Source organism: Psammomys obesus, unplaced genomic scaffold (assembly GCF_907164565.1).
Source record: "Psammomys obesus unplaced genomic scaffold, mPsaObe1.curated_primary_1811, whole genome shotgun sequence".
NCBI lineage: Eukaryota > Metazoa > Chordata > Mammalia > Rodentia > Muridae > Psammomys > Psammomys obesus.
In genome coordinates this window covers 1,219,008-1,236,764 of record NW_026596147.1, presented here as the reverse complement: position 1 = coordinate 1,236,764, position 17,757 = coordinate 1,219,008, and the positions used below count along the sequence as shown (strand labels likewise).

The 17,757-nt window shown below is 35.6% G+C and overlaps 1 protein-coding gene across 4 annotated transcripts in view; it reads right to left on the bottom strand.

Moving 5' to 3' along the window:
• The window catches only part of Micu3 (mitochondrial calcium uptake family member 3), a 91,054-nt gene that overhangs the window by 50,377 nt on the left and 22,920 nt on the right, over window positions 1-17,757 (bottom strand). For 3 of the 4 annotated variants that reach the window (XM_055593623.1, XM_055593624.1, XM_055593625.1), the window contains exons 2-4: window positions 11,386-11,539; window positions 7,276-7,307; window positions 1,342-1,420 (exon numbers count right to left, since the gene is read on the bottom strand). In XM_055593623.1, coding sequence (XP_055449598.1) covers window positions 1,342-1,420; window positions 7,276-7,307; window positions 11,386-11,539 — 265 coding nt within the window. Of the gene's footprint in view, window positions 1-1,341; window positions 1,421-1,929; window positions 1,944-7,275; window positions 7,308-11,385; window positions 11,540-17,757 lie in introns of those variants that run through there. The other variant, XM_055593626.1, reaches the window with a different exon arrangement.

Sequence of the window (17,757 nt, the reverse complement as noted above, 5' to 3'; positions counted from 1 at the left end):
TATCTATCTATCTATCTATCTATCTATCTATCTATCTATCTATCTATCTATCTATCTATCATGTGTACGATGTTCTGACTACATGTACACCTGCATGCCAGAAGAGGGCACCAGATCTCATTATAGATGGCTATGAGCCACCATGTGGTTGCTGGAAATTGAACTCAGGACCTCTAAGAAGAGCAGTGCTCTTAACCTCTCAGCCATCTCCCCAGCCCACTATTATGCATATTACTAAATATTTATTTATTTATTTATTTATTTATTTATTTATATTTATTTTTTTTACTATTAGTTACAGTTTATTAACTTTGTATGCCAGCTGTACCCCATTCCCTCCCAAACTCACTCTCCCTCTCTCATCAGATCCCTGCCCCTTTCCAAATCCACTGATAGGGGAGGACCTCCTCCCCTTTCATCTGATACTGGTTTATCAGGTATCTTCAGGATTGGCTGCCATGTCCTCCTGTATGGCCTAGCATGGCTGCTCCTCCCTTGGCGTGGGGGGAGGTCAAAGAGCCTGCCATGAGTTTATGTCAGAAATAGTCCCTGTTCCCTTACTAGGGTCCCCACTTGGATACTGAGCTACCACGGGCTACATCCGAGCAGAGGTTCTAGGTTATATCCATACATGGTCTTGGTTGGAGAAACAGTCTCATAAAAGACCCCTGTGCCCAGATATATTTGATCCTTCTGGAGCTCCTGTCCTCTCTAGGTCATATTAACTCCCCCTTCTTTCTTATGATTCCCTGCAGTCTGCAGAAGGTTTGATTATGAGTCTTAGTATCTGCTTTGACACACTGCCAGGTAGTGTCCCTCAGTTGAGGAATGGATACAGAAATTGTGGTATTTTTACACAATGGAATACTACTCAGCAATTAAAAACAAGGAAATCATGAAATTTGCAGGTAAATGGTGGGACTTAGAAAAGATCATCCTGAGTGAGGTATCCCAAAAACAGAAAGACACACATGGTATATACTCACTTATATAGACCTATAAGATAGGATAAACATACTGAAATCTATACACCTAAAGAAGATAAACATGAAAGAGGACCTGGGGTAAGATGATCAATTCTCACTTAGAAACTGACAATTGGGATGGACATTGGATGTAAGAGAAAACAAGTAAAAGGACAAGAGCCTACCACAGAGGGACTCTGAAAGATTCTACCTAGCAGTGTATCAAAGCAGATACTAAGATTCTTAACCAATATATATTTATTAAGTATATTTATTTTATAATATAATAAATTTTATGTTAAATGAATATTTATACACACATTCAGTTTTATATTCATATCAATATTAATATGCATAGGTATTAAGGTTAGCTTACCTCTTTCTTTAAGATTTCGAAAGAGCTTTGATGATCCCTTCCAAACAGGTGGAGTTTCTGAGAGCATCTGACTTAATTCCTATAAAAGAAGGATTGGAACATTGATTAGTCAATCACTTTTTTACAATTAGTCAAATCACTTTCCTACAATATGAATCTTAAAAAAAAATGCAAGCATCCTCCCCAGAAAAATTTCCATTTAAATGATCAGAAATGTAACATTAATCACCTTATTCTATACCTGTGCTTTATTCTACCACAATATTTACCTATGATGCAAATATCAAATAAATACCAAGGATGCTATTAAGCTTAACTAGAGCTATTCAAAACTTCAGATAAATTTCCTAACTAGGTGTATATTAGCCAAGATTACTAAGTTAAGATAAAATGGCAAGCTTGGGTTCTGGAGCGAGGAATAAAGGGTTTGTATGTAGATTTCCTCATTAAAGTCCATGTTCTTTGTTGCTTGCCTGGATCTGGGTGAGTTTGAACAAAAGAATATGGTAGGAATGAACGGAGCATTTCAGTGATGACTGGGTAAACTGGAAACACTGATTTACACTAGTCTTTCTACTCATGAATTACCTCTGCTGGTGAGAAGTTACTGAAGACTTCAAACAACTGTACCACTGTTTTCATAAAAATACTTGAATAGATTATGCATATTCTGCAAAAATAATAAAAAATAACAAAGCAATAATTGCAATATGGTTGACTGTAAGAAAAAAAACAGTGAAAGGTTTGGTAAAACAATGAAATAGTTTAAAGTTTAAAAACTATTTTCTCAGTAACATATTTTTAGAAATACATTTTTTTAATGTAGAAATCACGTCTAACTTTAGGTATAATCCTAACTTGTCACACTGTGGTTTCCAACAATCTTGGTGTCATCTGGAAGATTATAGAAACGCAAAGTAGCATTTCCTCTCAAACTTCGGAACTAGACACAGGTTTCTTCCAGACCTCCAGGTGATTTCTGTCCACATTCAAAGACTTTTCCATAAGTGAAATCTAGAAGCTGCTCTGTGACATTTATAAACAATATTTTTAATTTACAAACCCAAAGCATCACGAAAATAAAGGAAGCCCTGGGATGTGAAAGGCAGGAACATTTTAAAGGGCGTTACAGCCTCCAGGAAGTCCATGTGTGAATTCTAGCACTCAGTTTCTTCCTGTGGCTTTATGTGCACAACAGGTAACAGATGCCACACATGATGAGCAGTGTCTTGAGAGGGGACAGTGGCAAACAGGTAAGACTGCAGGTGTGAATGATAATGAGAAACTGGGATATCTGCCATTTAGACAAAACTAAATGTAAATGTTGTTAAAGTAAGAAATTTATAAAAATCTTCAAAACATTTTACATACTTAAATTTATACCATTATTATTGTATAAATATTAATTTCCCATTATAACTATGTCCTCGAGTCTCTGTTCAGATTTTAAAAATCAATAACCTTTATTGAGAACACTCTATGTGATTAACAATAGAGTCATCATAGCTCATTTGATTCTATTAACCTATTTTTCACAAGTTTCAACTTAGACGTGAATTGGTAAGTAATTTACCGATTAGCACATAAATTACAGAAACTGATACTCATTGACTCCAAGAAGGTTTTTTTTATAATAAAAAATAGTTTCTCAAGGGTTTTTTTAATAATAAAAAATAGTTTCTCCAGATCTTTATCATCTAGTTACTATAGTAATCATTTTTGTAATTTTGATTTTTAACATTTACTAAAATCTTTTCATATCCATTCATGCTGGAAATATGTTACCTCACTCTCAATACTTATCTTTTCGAAAAACTACTGTGCTACATAAAATGACTTTGCCTTTTGGCTCCTGGGAGACAAAAACATGATCGGTCAATCATTTGATTACTTACACCACAGAAATAAAAGCCAAGACTAGTCTGGACACTTTTCTCACTGGAGCCTGGTGAAGATGTTGGGTGGGTGACAAACCCTGATTTCACAGGGACACAGGACAGATGCTCTTTGTCCTAGACCTAATACTTCTGCTCTTCATCTGGGTTGGCTTAATTTATCTTCTTTATCTGTAATCACAGCTACAGCGTTTTCTGAGTTCTATGAGTCATTTCAGTAAATTATTAAACTAAATGGGAGTTGTAGAAAATCCTGGGCCTGTAGACAGCAAAGACTGAAGTGTGGTGGCCTGGAGTCCTCAGAGCTTGTAGTGCACACCAGAAAAGAAAGTAGTCTACTCCATCTGAAGACCATGCATGGAGATGACCTAGAACCCCTGCTCAGATGGAGCCCAGGGCAGCTCAGTCTCCAAGTAGGTTCCCCAGTAAGGGGAACAGGGACTGTCTCTGACATGAATTCAATAGCTGGCTCTTTGATCATCTCCCCCTGATCGGGGAGCAGCCTTACCAGGCCACAGAGGAAGACAATGCAGCCAGTTCTGATGAGACCTGATAAGTTAGGGTCAGCTGGGAGGGGAGGAGGACCTCTCCTATCACTGCACTTGGAGAGGGGCATAGGAGGAATTGAGGGAGGGAGGGTATGACTGGGAGGGAATGAGGAAGGGGGCTACAGCTAGGATACAAACTGAATAAATTGTAATTAATATAAAAAATTAAAATTAAATTTAAAAAGACAGCAGTCTTTAGGAGTAATAGTCTTCAAACTAGTAGAGTCAGATACTAACTCTGGGGTGTCCAGTGACGAAATCAGATTGCAGTATTGCATGCAGGAAACAAACCCACACTTGCTGAATTAATTTTCCGTTCCTAATAGGTGTTTTTTGAAAGTAAAGTACTTATATCATTTTCTTAAGTATAGGTTTTTAATCATGTAGTTAGTTCCCTCTCTCTCTCTTTCTTTCTCCAGGAAAATTGTAGGCTAAGAAAAGAAAAATTATATTCAAAGCCAAACCAAATATTTTACTTAATATTCTTTTAGTCTAACTCTCTCACAGATACTTTATATACCATTTTATATTAAACCTTTATTCTCTAAATACTGTTTTATACTTTACTCTCTGCCTTTTATGGATAGATCTTTCTGTCAATTACTCTTAATATCATCAATAATGCCTATACAGTGGCTGTTTATAACAGCCCTTTACATTTTTAAAATACTAATGACACTGTATTGTATTCATCATTGTTTAATTTATTTAAATGTAAAAAATGAAAAAATCTAAAACATAAGCGTACACAAGCACACACTGCATCAATTGTCAAGAGCTATGACACCACTCATTACACAGCCTTTAGAAAAATCTACTGATACCTGTGAAAGAATGAGACTGAATAAAATGAATAACTTCTCAGCATCCGGAAAATTTCTCTAATTTCCTAGGGCCTAAAAAACATCAGCATCCTGCCATTTCTGTTTGCTCAGCCATATCTGTTAGGTCTAAAGCTGGAAATGCATACTTTAACATTTGTTCATTTTATTCTGTATTACCGTTTTCCATGGTATGCTATTTATAGTTATTTGATCCATTTCCCCAGTGATTAAACTGTTTCTAAATTTTTTGCTCTTACATCCATTGTGTCAGGAAATATGAACAAGATAGCACGTGTAAACATTTAAACCTTTCTGTAGCACATAAATAGCATCTCAGATATACATTATAAATTTCTTCAGCCATTACCAAATCCCTCCCCAAAGTGAAGACATTATGTATTTTTTAAATTGGTTCTTTCATGCCCTTACTCATTACTGGCACTGGCACATTTCTGGAAGCTAGCTATCTAGTAGGTGTGAAATAGGACACCATTGCTTTAATTTGCATGTCTTTGGTTATTAGTGAGTTAAACATCTTTACCTGTTCTTACTAGCTACTCTAGCTATGGTTGTCCATTTATTTCCCATATGAGATGATTATCTTTTTTAATATCAGCTTACACCACTTCTAGATGACTATAAGATCCTCTTTAAAACTTGTTTTTGGTTAATAAACTATAAAAGCATTTTCCCATGCATCAAATACCTTTTAGTGTTGTTTGGTGAAAGTTTAAGTATTTAATTTAGCAAAATTTGCCAGTAATTTCCTTTGAGCTTTGCTTCATGTGTCTTGTCCAAAACGATCCTCTCTTGTTTTTTTCAATTTTTGCTTTTTACCATTTACAATTTTTAATTGTAAATAAAAACTATATATAAAAACAAAACAAAAAACTGACAGAGAACTCCTGGTGACTGTGTACTCCTCCAGGTAACACGTGTATATTCATTATAACACGTTATATAATAACTAAATTTTTGGTTTGGTTTGTTTTTGAGTTGGAGCATCAAGGAATTCCTTTGAGTTGGATAAAAGCTTTTGATAGTGACTTCTCTCCACAGTAATCACACATATTTTTCCAAACAATTATTTTCTTTGGTAGAGCACAAGCCTCTTTCTTGAGGGAGTGAGCCTTCCCTTTCAGCAGAAGAGTCGCCTTCATTGCAGCTATTTCGTTCCGGCCTATCCCACACATGGAAAGCTTGGTACTCAGGCCTGACCCTTCAGCTAAGCTGTATCTGCAGGGAGAGCTAACTCTTTTTTTACTTTTTCTAAGGTGGTAGGACTTGAGACTTGGGTGGGTTGAAGTTATTTTAAAATTTAGTATCAGCGTGTTATTAATATCAATTCATTTATTTTGATGTTTAGTACTAATTTACAAAACTTCTTTTGCATTAATTTTTTACTTGTTACTATTATAGTGCTTACAATTCCTCTTCTCCATTCCCCGCCATCTTCCCTTCCTCTTTCTTGACATTCTGACTTTATGGCCATAATGCAGTACAAAAATCTTCTTTGGAGACAGGTCCTTCAAAGATATCACTAATGTTATCATATGAGATCCTCCTAAGTTATTAGAGGAAAGACCAAATGGAAACAGTGAAAAGATGGCCCCAGAAAAGGAGAAAGCCCCGAAATAAACAAACCCACTACTACCCTGCTCTTAAATTTCTAGCTTGCAGAGTGTGCAACAGAAATTCTGTTTTAGCCACTAGGCTATAGCACTTTATCAGGACAATCTAGAATTCTCAGCTAATGACATATATCTCTTCATTAGCCCTCTAGCTGTGACACCATGCTCCTCTACATTACATTTAACTGTAAAGAGAAAGTTTCTGAAGTTTCACAAGTAAGCATACATTTGCCATTACAGGTTTTTGAGAATTCCCCTTTACTAGTTAAGGAAGTTAAAAATAGCTAAGTTAAAACCAGAAAAACCACCAAAAAAAAATAATAGCTTCTAAGTACATTTGAAGCTACTTTGAAGTCCTCCCTGATGACAGTCCCTTCCACCTCTCTTGAGAGGTGATTACTGCCTCAATTTTATGTTAATTTATCCCTTAGTTTTGCCAATTAGGATATATCCTTAAATACTGTGGTCTTATTTCCCCAGTTTTGGATTCTGTCTGAGTGGAGTTATGATTTTGAAAATTTATTAGGTTTACTATTATTGTATTTGTTTTTTTAAAACCATTATGAGTGGTCAGTGTATAGACTTCTGAGCCTCTTCTGTTTGTAACTGATGGTTTCTCTAGGTATGAATTTCTATGTTAAATTACTTAATCATTAAGTATACTAAGTTTGACTGTACTAGGTACATGTGAATGCCCTGTTATAGATTTTAGCATAGGGATGAAGTGTTGGGTAGAGTTTATATATCTTCAGTTTAGCAGATAATACTATTGTTTCAAGACAAAGGACACTAATTTACACTCACACATGACAATTACCATTAACCTTTATCTCTACTAGTCCAAGGAATTGCCCACTTCATTACCTGACACTACGAAGACTAAAAAATATCACCTTATGTGATTTTAATTGGTAAAAAACACACACACATATAAAAACATGTATTATGTATTATATATTATATATAATCAGATGCTTACACATGTGGAGACTGTGTGTGTACATGCATATGTTGTATACCAAGAGCATTAACTTACCTGTTTAGAAAGTGACTTCCACGTTTTAGCAACTAAAATAAATATAAAATAATTAGATATTGTATGTAATGTATATCCATATTTAGTAACCATATATAACCGTAACTCAAAATTAAGCTTTTATGTTCAAAAGGCAAAGGTTTTTCATCCTCAATATTTGAATCTAAGATATAATCTTTTCATGTTATCTATTTGTTTGAAATAAAATAACTTTATAATAAATAAAATCATGGGAATTTTTCCCCATAACCAGACTATGGTTGGGTCCCTCTAGATTTATAAGGTAAGTTAAGCTACAACTATTATATGAGCCTTACGGGACAAATAATGATACTTATACAACATTCATACTGGAATCAGATACATTAGTATTTCTGAAAATAATTCATAGGTTGAGGTCTGTCCAGGATAAAAATGATAGATGTAGAAAGAAGAGCTAAAAGGAGAGGTGGGAAAGTGAAAGGAAGGATCTTATCCAATTTGGATTCTCCCTTCTACAGTTGCTCTAGGAGTACCTTGGGGGCAAAAGTGTGGTAGCTGAATAAAACATCATTTTCTTTATTGTGTCAGTGATCTCAGTTTAAACAGTAAAATGCTGGGCTGGGACAGATCTGCAGCCAACGTTGTTGTTTCTCTTCTTCAGACTCTACCACTGGAAATGGTGAACAATTATCTACAAGTTGGCAGCAATAAGTCCTAAGCATACCTGCGTTAGGAAAACTGTGTGAACTGTCAATAAGTGTTTCTGTATAGCAATTCTGTATAATTAATAATATATGGAATCTAAAATGATAAAGAAGAAATTGCTATGCAACTCTATTTTTAAGATGATACACTAACTCACCTTGAGATTAAAGGTGAAGAAATACTTCTATAACACTTGAAAACTAATTTTTCTTACAGATCAAAATCTCTTCTGCTTCATAACAAAATCTTTCTTTTGCCGAGGTAGTATATATGAACAGGTAATCAAGCACTGAAATCATAGGAATTTTGCATGTAACCTTAACGATGATACTGTGCACATAATTTTGCAATGGCTCTTTTTTAACGAACAGAACAATGAAATAGCAGTTCTCAAAGAGTATAAGAAAAATCCATTAAAAGTACAAATATATGGACATGTTCTTAGGCAAAGCTCAGAAACTATTTTTCCAACAAGGAAGTTAGATCTACTCTTGAGTTTGTGGTTTCATGAAATATCCACTGAAGATTATTCACAAAAGACATATTCATTCTGCAGGAAATGTACCATGTTCAATATTATTAGCTGTTAAAGAAATAAAGACTAAAGAGCCATTAAGATAAGCCTTCAAAGGCAGTTGACTTTCTAAATTCCTTATTTCGATTGAAATCACTGAGTATATAAATATAACAGGTGGGGAAAGGTGTTAAATCTATTGGAAATATTTTAATTCTCAGGCTATGGGCTGATGTTCATATCTGTGATGAATTTTTATATCTGAAATAGTTTTAATAGTGTATTCCTAAAAATATAAATTAAAATGATTCTTGTTGCTATAGGAAAATAACTACATATTTTATTCCCAGAAAGAAAAATTACCTTTCAGATTCTATTCTAAAGGAAAAATAAGGTATTTTTTAGTTTCTAGAAATTATAACCAACAATCCAATATATTTTACAATTAACATTTATATAAGCTATAATTATTGAGTAAATATTTAAGTGCAGTTTTCTACTGAATGTCAAACATTATATCAAAGATGTTAAAAATCTTGATTATTAATTCAAGTAATTATGAAAGTGATTACATATCCAAAACTATCGTTCTGTGCTACTAGTCACACAATTTATTCTCGAAAAATTCTTCATGATGTTACTGTTATTTTCACGTTAATAAAATTAGTACAGAGTACTTAAAAAATAAAGAATAAATAATTCACACTACACCAAGTCAATTAGGTCAAAGGGCTATAAATCTTATCTTATCCATATAATTACTATTTAAAAGAGCCCTACTTGGTTTTCAGTCATTCCTACCCTATACATTTACAACTTGGCTATTATAAATACACTATTACTCTCTAGGTTATGTGTTTTTCTCAGGACTTTGCTGCTAGTCAAAACTACCTTCTACTTTTTTAAATTGATTTATTTTTACTTTATGTACATTGGTGTGTTTTGATTGCATATGTCTGTATCAGGGTGTTAGATCCCCTGGAAGAGAAGTTATAGACAGTTGTGAGCTGCCATGTGGGTGCTGAGAATTGAGCTCAGGTCCTCTGGAAGACTCTTAACTTCCTCTGGAAGTGCTCTTAACTGCTGAGCCATCTCTCAAGGCCCCACCTTCTACTTTTAACATTTATTTTGGGTTAAAGTCTTGCATGATCAAGCTTCTACCTCAAATTCCAATCCAGCTGCATTTCCCTTCCTTGCCAGAGCCAAGCATCTTGAATGGGTACTTGACAACCACCATTTTCATTTCTTCATCTATTTCTCCACTCTGCAATCTAGTTTTTGTCTTAGTCAATTCCCTGAAATGTCAGTTTTAAAAATCATTAGGAACATTCATTGTACTAAGGCTGGACTATATTCTATCCTCATCCACCTTGACTTCTCAACAGTGTTCACTCACTGGACCACCCCAACCATTTCCTTTTGGCCTCTATGACTCTGTACCATTTCTGGTTTACTTCTTGTGTCTGTGGATAGGGTTTTTGAGGCTTACCCTTTTCCAACATTTGTACATTCATGTTTTTAATGAGTTTAAGAGTTCAAGAATTAGCTCCTGGTAATCTAAAATAGTACAGTGTTTCTCTGGACAATTTCAACATACATAGAATTAACTACTAAGCATGTGCATACAAATACCAAATATGTATGTTGAAACCTCCTCCTGATCTTCACTGTTGAGAATTCAAAGCATTGAAACTCAATTTATTGAGGTTTGGGATGAAACTCAGCAGAAAAGAACTGACCCAGCATATACAAAGCTCTGGATCCAATGCCCAGCGCTGAGGGGGAAAAAAGCATGAAATGCTAATATGCACACATTGTCAAATTTTTGAAAAATTTAATGTTTGGTTTTGCTTTGGAGGAAAATGACTATAATTATTCTAGTCTAACAAATATATTTTATGAGAAATTTACATAAATATTAGTCAAACAATTTAATTGGTACCTTAATTTTTAGTGAGTTATTTTTCAGTGAGCTGAAAATAGACAAATCTAACTTTTATGTATTCAATGCACCTCAAATACATCAGTCAAAAATTTAGTTATTTTTTTCCCTCCTCAATCTCATTCTTACTAGCCATCCATTCAGTTAATCTAACCCAAACCCTTTCATACTAGAGAATCTTTCACTGCTGTCTGTGAAGAATTCGAAAGCCTGAACTATCACTGACAAGTTATGACAGTGTCAAAAGAGAATACCCAAGGTCAGAAGCGACAGCAAAAGTAGTCCTTCCTTTCCCAAAAGCCAGAAACTATGAAATGGATTTTCTTTATACATTTCATTGAAAAGAACATATTTAAACAAGCTGGATACAAAAGCATATCTAAGAATCTTGATGCCATCTGTTAAATCAGGTATAAAGCATTTCCAAGAAATGTATGTCTAAATGTTTGAAAGCGACTCCCTTAACACATGGAAAGTGTGGAAGAAGGAACCTGTCTTTCTACTTCAGAAGCTATGCAACTGTAGAAGACATAAGAGCAGAACTCTTGAGCAAGGCTAACATCAATTCCAGTCTGCTGAATTGCTTTATTCATTTTGGATACAAGAAATAAAAGGTAGACTTAGTCTCTCTTATATAAATAAATAAAGGTGGTATTCAATTATATCAGTGAGAAAAATTCTACAATTTCAGATGTAATGAAGGTTTTTAAAAGAAATATCAGTCTGCAAACATTGCTTAAGATAATGAATTTTGAATTGTCACATTACTTTTGTTATGTATTCTAAAATATGAATACTGTTTCATATTTTTGCAAAATAGATTTTTCCCTTCAGACTTATAGTCATCTATTTAACCTGGTCAAAACTGCTTAGTATTCATACCTCTGACCAGTATCTTTGGAAGTGTTTAGAAATTATTATGATATCCAAGATAAAATTGTGAAAGTTATTTAAAATCTTTACTTACATTTGGGTTCATCTGTTGTAACAGCCAAAATAAAATCATATGGAGTCATGAATAACTGTCCTTCACACTCTATAGATGCAAATAAACGAAATCGTCTCTCTCGAGATGTAGCATAGAGGTCCAAGTCTTCAGTGATAGCTCTGCCAGTAGCAACCTGTGGTTAAAAAAACAGTAAAATATTAGCTGGGAGAAGCATCACACCTTTAAGAAGATCGATGTTTTTAAACCATTAAAAATGAAGACCTCCCCTATTAGTGGACTTGGGGAGTGGCATGCTTGGAGAAGGGGGAAGGAAGGTGGGATTACGAGGGGAGGAGGAAGGGGCTTATGGGGGGGGATACAAAGTGAATAAAGTATAATTAATAAAAACTAAAATAAATGTCACTCCCCAAGTCCACTGATAGGGGAAGTTCTCCTCTTCTTTCTGATCTTAGTCTATCAGTTCTCATCAAAAGTGGCTGCATTGTCCTCTACTGTGGCCTGGTAAGGCTGCTCCCTCCTCAGGGGGAAGTGATCAACGAGCAGGCCAATCAGATTATGTCAGAGGCAGTCCCTCTTCCCATTACTAGAACCCATGCATAGAAGCAGAGGATCAACTCCTGCAAGTTGTTGTCTGACCTCCACAAGCATGCTATGTTGCATGCACATACTGATACATATATACACACACCTAAATAAAATCTATATACAGATATACAGGCAGGCAGATGATATCATTCATCATTCATATTTCCAAAGAATGTTCAGTGTCATAGGGGATAAAGCATGAGAACATAAAAGTTTCAATGTGTAGGGTCTTAATTTAGGAAAGTGATGAAAAAAAAAGTATTTATGGAATAAATTTTCCTACTGAAGACAAAAAAAAACTAAAATAAAAATATTAAAAAATAAAAATAAAAAAGTGAATTTCTCAAGTAAATGTAAAAGAGTAAAAATTTTCTATCTTTTGCATGACTTTAATCCCTTTATAAAGAAAATTTTCACAATAATAGATTGAATTAATGTTTGAAGAATCCTACCACCATGTTACTAAGGGATTGAGATTTATATTGCCACCCATTACAAAGGCTCTTAGGGTTCAGCTGGAGAGGGTTCATCAAGATACCAGTCCTTTGCTGAGTGCCTAGCATGGGCTTTGTGGACTTACTATGTGTTTTTCTCTAGGGAGAAACCAATGTGGCTTGGTGTGCTTGTAGCTTATGACTATCATTATTGAAGCCATGGCACAGTGATGCTTGAGATGCAGCTGAGATTATAGTCTACAACAATACAGCACAGTTAGCACTGATGGTGTTCTGAATTTTGCACAGAGCCAAAATGAATAGAATTAGTAGATATGTGTACAGGTATTCAGAGATTCTTCTGCTTCCCACAAGACCTTTCTTTGTAAACAGGTGATTATGGTCTGGTTCACCCATTCCTAACACACACCTTTAATTCAAGGGCTTTCTGCATGCAGGATTTAACAAAGTTGATCCTAGGTCAAGAGCAAGAGCAAGAAACCAACAGACAGAGATTCAAAAGTAGGAGGGAATTTGAGTTGAGGAGTATTTACAACAGTGTGTAGTAATAGAAGGAGCTTTAGCTCACTAGCTCTTGAGCTTTAGCTCTCTGGAATTTGGCTTTTCAAAATTTTATGTTATTTATAACAATTTGTTCCTTTTGTATCCCCAGTGCATCCCCTTCCTCATCTCCTTCCAGCCCCATCCACCCTCCTTCTTCTCCCTCTATACCCTTTCCCTAGGCCCCTAATAGGGGAGGACCTCTTGTCCTTCTATCTGACCCTAGCTTATCAGGTCTCATCAAAGCTGGCTGCATCATCTTCCTTTTTGGCCTGGTAAGGCTGCACTCCCCAGGGGGAGGTGATCTAAGAGCCAGCCACTGAGTTCATGTCAGAGACAGCCCCTGATTCCCTTACTAAGGTACCCACTTGGAAATTGAGCAGCCTATGGTCTTCCTCTGAACAGGGGGTCTAGGTCTTCTCCATGTATGGTCCTTAGTTGGAGTATCGGTCTCCTCATGCCCCCTGGTATTTTAGCTCTGTTGATCTCCTTGTGGAGTTCCTGTCCCTCCAGGTTTTTCTATCTCCCTTTTCTTCTATAAGGATGCTGGCACTCTGCCCAAAGTTTGGCTATGAGTCTCAGTACTTCCTTCGATACCCTGGTGGGTAGAGTCTTTCAGAGGTCCTCTGTGGAAGGCTCCTGTCCTGTTCCTTGTCTTCTCCTACTTCTGATGTCTATCCTGTTTGCCCTTTTGAGTGAGAATTAAGCATCACTCCTAGGGTTCTCCTTGTTTAGGTTCTTTTGTTTGTTTGGTTTTTTTTTTTTTTTTTTAATATATACGAGTATTCTATCCACTTATATACCTGCATGCCAGAAGAAGGCATCATGTCACAGTATAGATGGCTGTGAACCACCATGTGGTTTACTGGGAATTGAACCCGGGACCTCCAGAAGGCCAGTCACTGCTCTTAACCATTGAGCCATTTCTCTAGCCTGTTGTTTAGGGTCATCAGGACTATATATTTTAGTGTGTTTATCCTATATTAAATGGCTAGTATCAACTTACAAGTGAGCATATACCATATGTGTCTTTCTGCTTCTGTGTTATCTCACTCAGGATGATCTTTTCTAGTTCCCACCACTTGCCTGCAAATTTCATGATTTCCGTGTTTTTAATTGCTAAGTAGTATTCCATTGTATAAATGTACCACGCTTTTTGTATCCATTCCTCCATTGAGAGACATCTAGGTTGTTTCCAAATTCTGGCTATTACAAATAGAACTGGTACGAACATGGTTGAACAAATGTCCTTATCAATGATGGGGCATTTTTTTGGGTATATGCCTAGGAGTGGTATATCTGGATCTTGAGGTAGCACTATTCCTATTTGTCTGAGAAAGTGCCAGATTGATTTCCAAAGTGGTTGTACAAGGTTACATTCCCACCAGCAATGGAGGAGGGTTACCCTTTCTCCACATCCTCTCCAGCATGCATCATCCCTTGAGTTTTTATCTTAGCCATTCTTATGGGTGTGAGGTGAAATCTCAGGGTCATTTTGATTTGTATTCCCCAAATGACTAAGGATGTTGATCATTTCTTTAAGTGTTTCTCTGCCATTTGATAGTCTCTGTTGAAAATTCTACATGTAGAAAAATACAAACAGACCCATATTTATCACCCTGCACAAAGTTAAAGTCCAAGTGGATCAAAGACTTCAACATAAAACCAGATACACTAAACCTGTTAGAAGAAAAAGTGGGGAAGAGCCTTGACCTCATTAGCACAGACAACTTCCAACAGCACAGGCTCTAAGATCAACAATTTATAGATGGGACCTCATGAAACTGAAAAGGACGCTGTCATCAGAACAAAATGACAGCTTACAGACTGGGAAAGCATCTTCATCAACTCTATATCTGACAGAAGGCTAATATCCAGAATATATAAAGACTTCAAGAAGTTAAACACCAACAGACCAAGTAATCCAATTAAAAAATGGAGTAGAGAGTTAAAAAGAGAATTCTCAACAGAGGAATACTGAATGGGATTTTGGGCTTTTTGAGCTTTGAGCTAGCAAGCCTTTGGGTTTTTTGTTGTTGTTGTTGTTGTTGTTTGTTTGTTTGTTTGTTTGTTTTTAATCTGGACCTCCACTGAGAAGAGTTTTTATTGGTAAAACAGGATGGCTGGAATTATCATTTCTTTAATAACAACATTCCCCCTTGTCAACTCTAATTTTATTAATTTGGATCTTCTATTTCCTTTGGTTACTTTGCCTAAGGTTTGTCAATCTTATTTATATTTTCAAAGATCAAACCCTGTGCTTTATTGAGTCTCTGTATTATTTTTACTTCTATTTCATTAATTTATGCCCTGAATTTGGTTATCTCTGTCTACTGTTTTTGGTTTGTTTTCAACACTTCCACAAGGCTTTGCAATACATCATTAAGTTATTAATTTGAAAACTCAATTTTTTTTTTTTTTTTTGCAATAGGCACTCAGTGCCACAAACTTTCTTTGGGACATAAAATGCATTTTGTGTCCGAAATATTTTATATTATGTTGTCATTTTCATTCAATTACAAAAGTTTATTTCCATCTTGATTTCTTCAGTGACCCAATTATCATTGAATAGTATGTTATTTATATTCCAGGACTTTTCATAATTCCTATGGTTTCTGTTGCTACTGATAGTTAGCTTTATTCCAGGTGGTTAGCTAAAATATAGTTATTTCAATATCTCTGTATTCATTGAAAGTTGCTTTGTGTTCTATATATGGTCAATTTTTGAGAATGAGCTATGGCTGTTTTTTGTTTTTAGTTAATCATGTATCCAGCCACTTTGCTGAAGGTGTTTATCAGCTGTAGGAGTTTCTTGGTAGAATTTTTGGAGCCACTTATGTATACTATCACAGCATTTGCAAACAGCAATACTTTGACTTCTTCCTTTCCAATTTGTATCCCCTTTATCTCTTTAGTTGTCTTATTGCTCTGGCTAGGACTCCAAGTACTATATTGATTATATATGGAGAGAGTGGACAGCCTTGTCTTGTTCCTGATTTTAGAGGAATTGCTTTGAGTTTCTCTGTTTTTCATTTATGTTGGCTCTTGGTTTGCTGCAGAATCAACAAACCTGTACTAATAGGGGCTCATTGAATCTAAATTGACAATCAGGGAACCTGCATAGGTCTAACCTAGGCCCTCTGGATATATGTTAGAGTTGTATAACTTGGTGTTTTTGTGTAACTCCTAACAGAGGGAGTGGGAGCTGTTTCTGAGGTTATTGCCTGCTTCTGGGACCTTTTTCCTACTGGGCTTGCGTTGTCCAGCCTTAATGAAAAGACAGTAGGGGAGGAGGACTTCCCTATCAGTGGTCTTCAGAAGAGGGATAGGGGAGGAAGAGAAATGGAGGGTGAGCATCAGGAGGTGATGAGGGAGGAGGGGGCTACAACTGGGACACAAACGGAATAAATTGTAAAAAATAAAAATAAAATATTAAAAAATAATCTGTAAGCTTTCACTTTAAGTTCTTCATGTTTCTTATTGATAAAAAAATGGAGAATTTGGCACTGAGGATATGGTTCAGAAAATAAGAGTATTTATTTTAAAGAAATGAAGACCCGATTTCAGATCCCAGTACCTATATAAAAGCAGGGTGTGGGTGTTATGGACTCCTATAACTCCAGAGATGGGAGCAGGGCAATTACTGAGGCTTAATGACCACCAAACTAAATTTAGGTTCATTGAGAGACCTTTTGTCAAGGGAATAAAGCAGAGCGTTATCAGGACACACAGTTGATGTCTTCTCCTGGCCATGGGAACACAAAGGTTCAAGGGTGCATGCGCGTGTGCGCACGTACACACACACACACACACACACACACACACACACACAATTTAGCAATTAAAACTAGTAATGACCATTTTTGGGTAACTGTGTGGATCATCTAAAGCAGTTCTCAACCTTCCTGGTGCTCTGAACCTTTAATATAATTCCTCATGTTGCGGTGACCATAAAATTATTTCACTGCTGCTTCATAACTGTAATTTTCCTATCGTTATCAACCATAATGCAAATATCTGATGTGTAGGATATCTGATATGAGATCCGCAAGGGATGTTGCAACCCATGGCTTGAGAAACACTACTTTAAAGTCAAGCTGACACAACTAAGATTAGCTTACAAAGTAACAGAAATTTTTAAAAGCTGTATTTTTAATTACTGTGCTTTCCACAAAACAAACAAACAAACAAACAAACAAAAAATAATACAGCAATGCAATTATCATCCTGGAATTTCCAAGTGCAAACCTTTGCAAACAATATTTAAACATTACTTATTACTGGAGTTTAAATACGGCCTCGAGGCAACAGAGTAAGTACATCATTATCCTTTCTATGAATAACAGAAAGCAAAGGTTCACTGCCAAAACACAGTCTCACGTTACTGCGGGTCAACCATGTGAAAATTTGCTGTGTGGTAAGGTCTGGTTTTCCCAAGGACTCAAGATTAAATACCAGATAAGGGATTTACTGCTAGACAATTAGAGAAATTAATGCCTACAAGCTGATAATACCATAAAAAGGTAATTTGAAGCAATTACTTAAATAATGAACACTGCATTACTTTCTTTTAGCAATCAATAAACAAGACATGAAAATGAAAAAAAGTAGAAAAATATTATTTGTTTTAACCAGATTATTTAAAATAGATATCATTACTAGTGTCCTTTAAATACATTTGTTTTTTTGTTTTTTTTTTTTTTTCTTTTTAGTTACATTTTGTTAACTCTGTGTCCCAGCTGTATCCCGCTCCCTCATTCCCTCCCCAACCCCACACTCCCTCCCTGGTCTCCTCCCTGCCCCTTTCCAA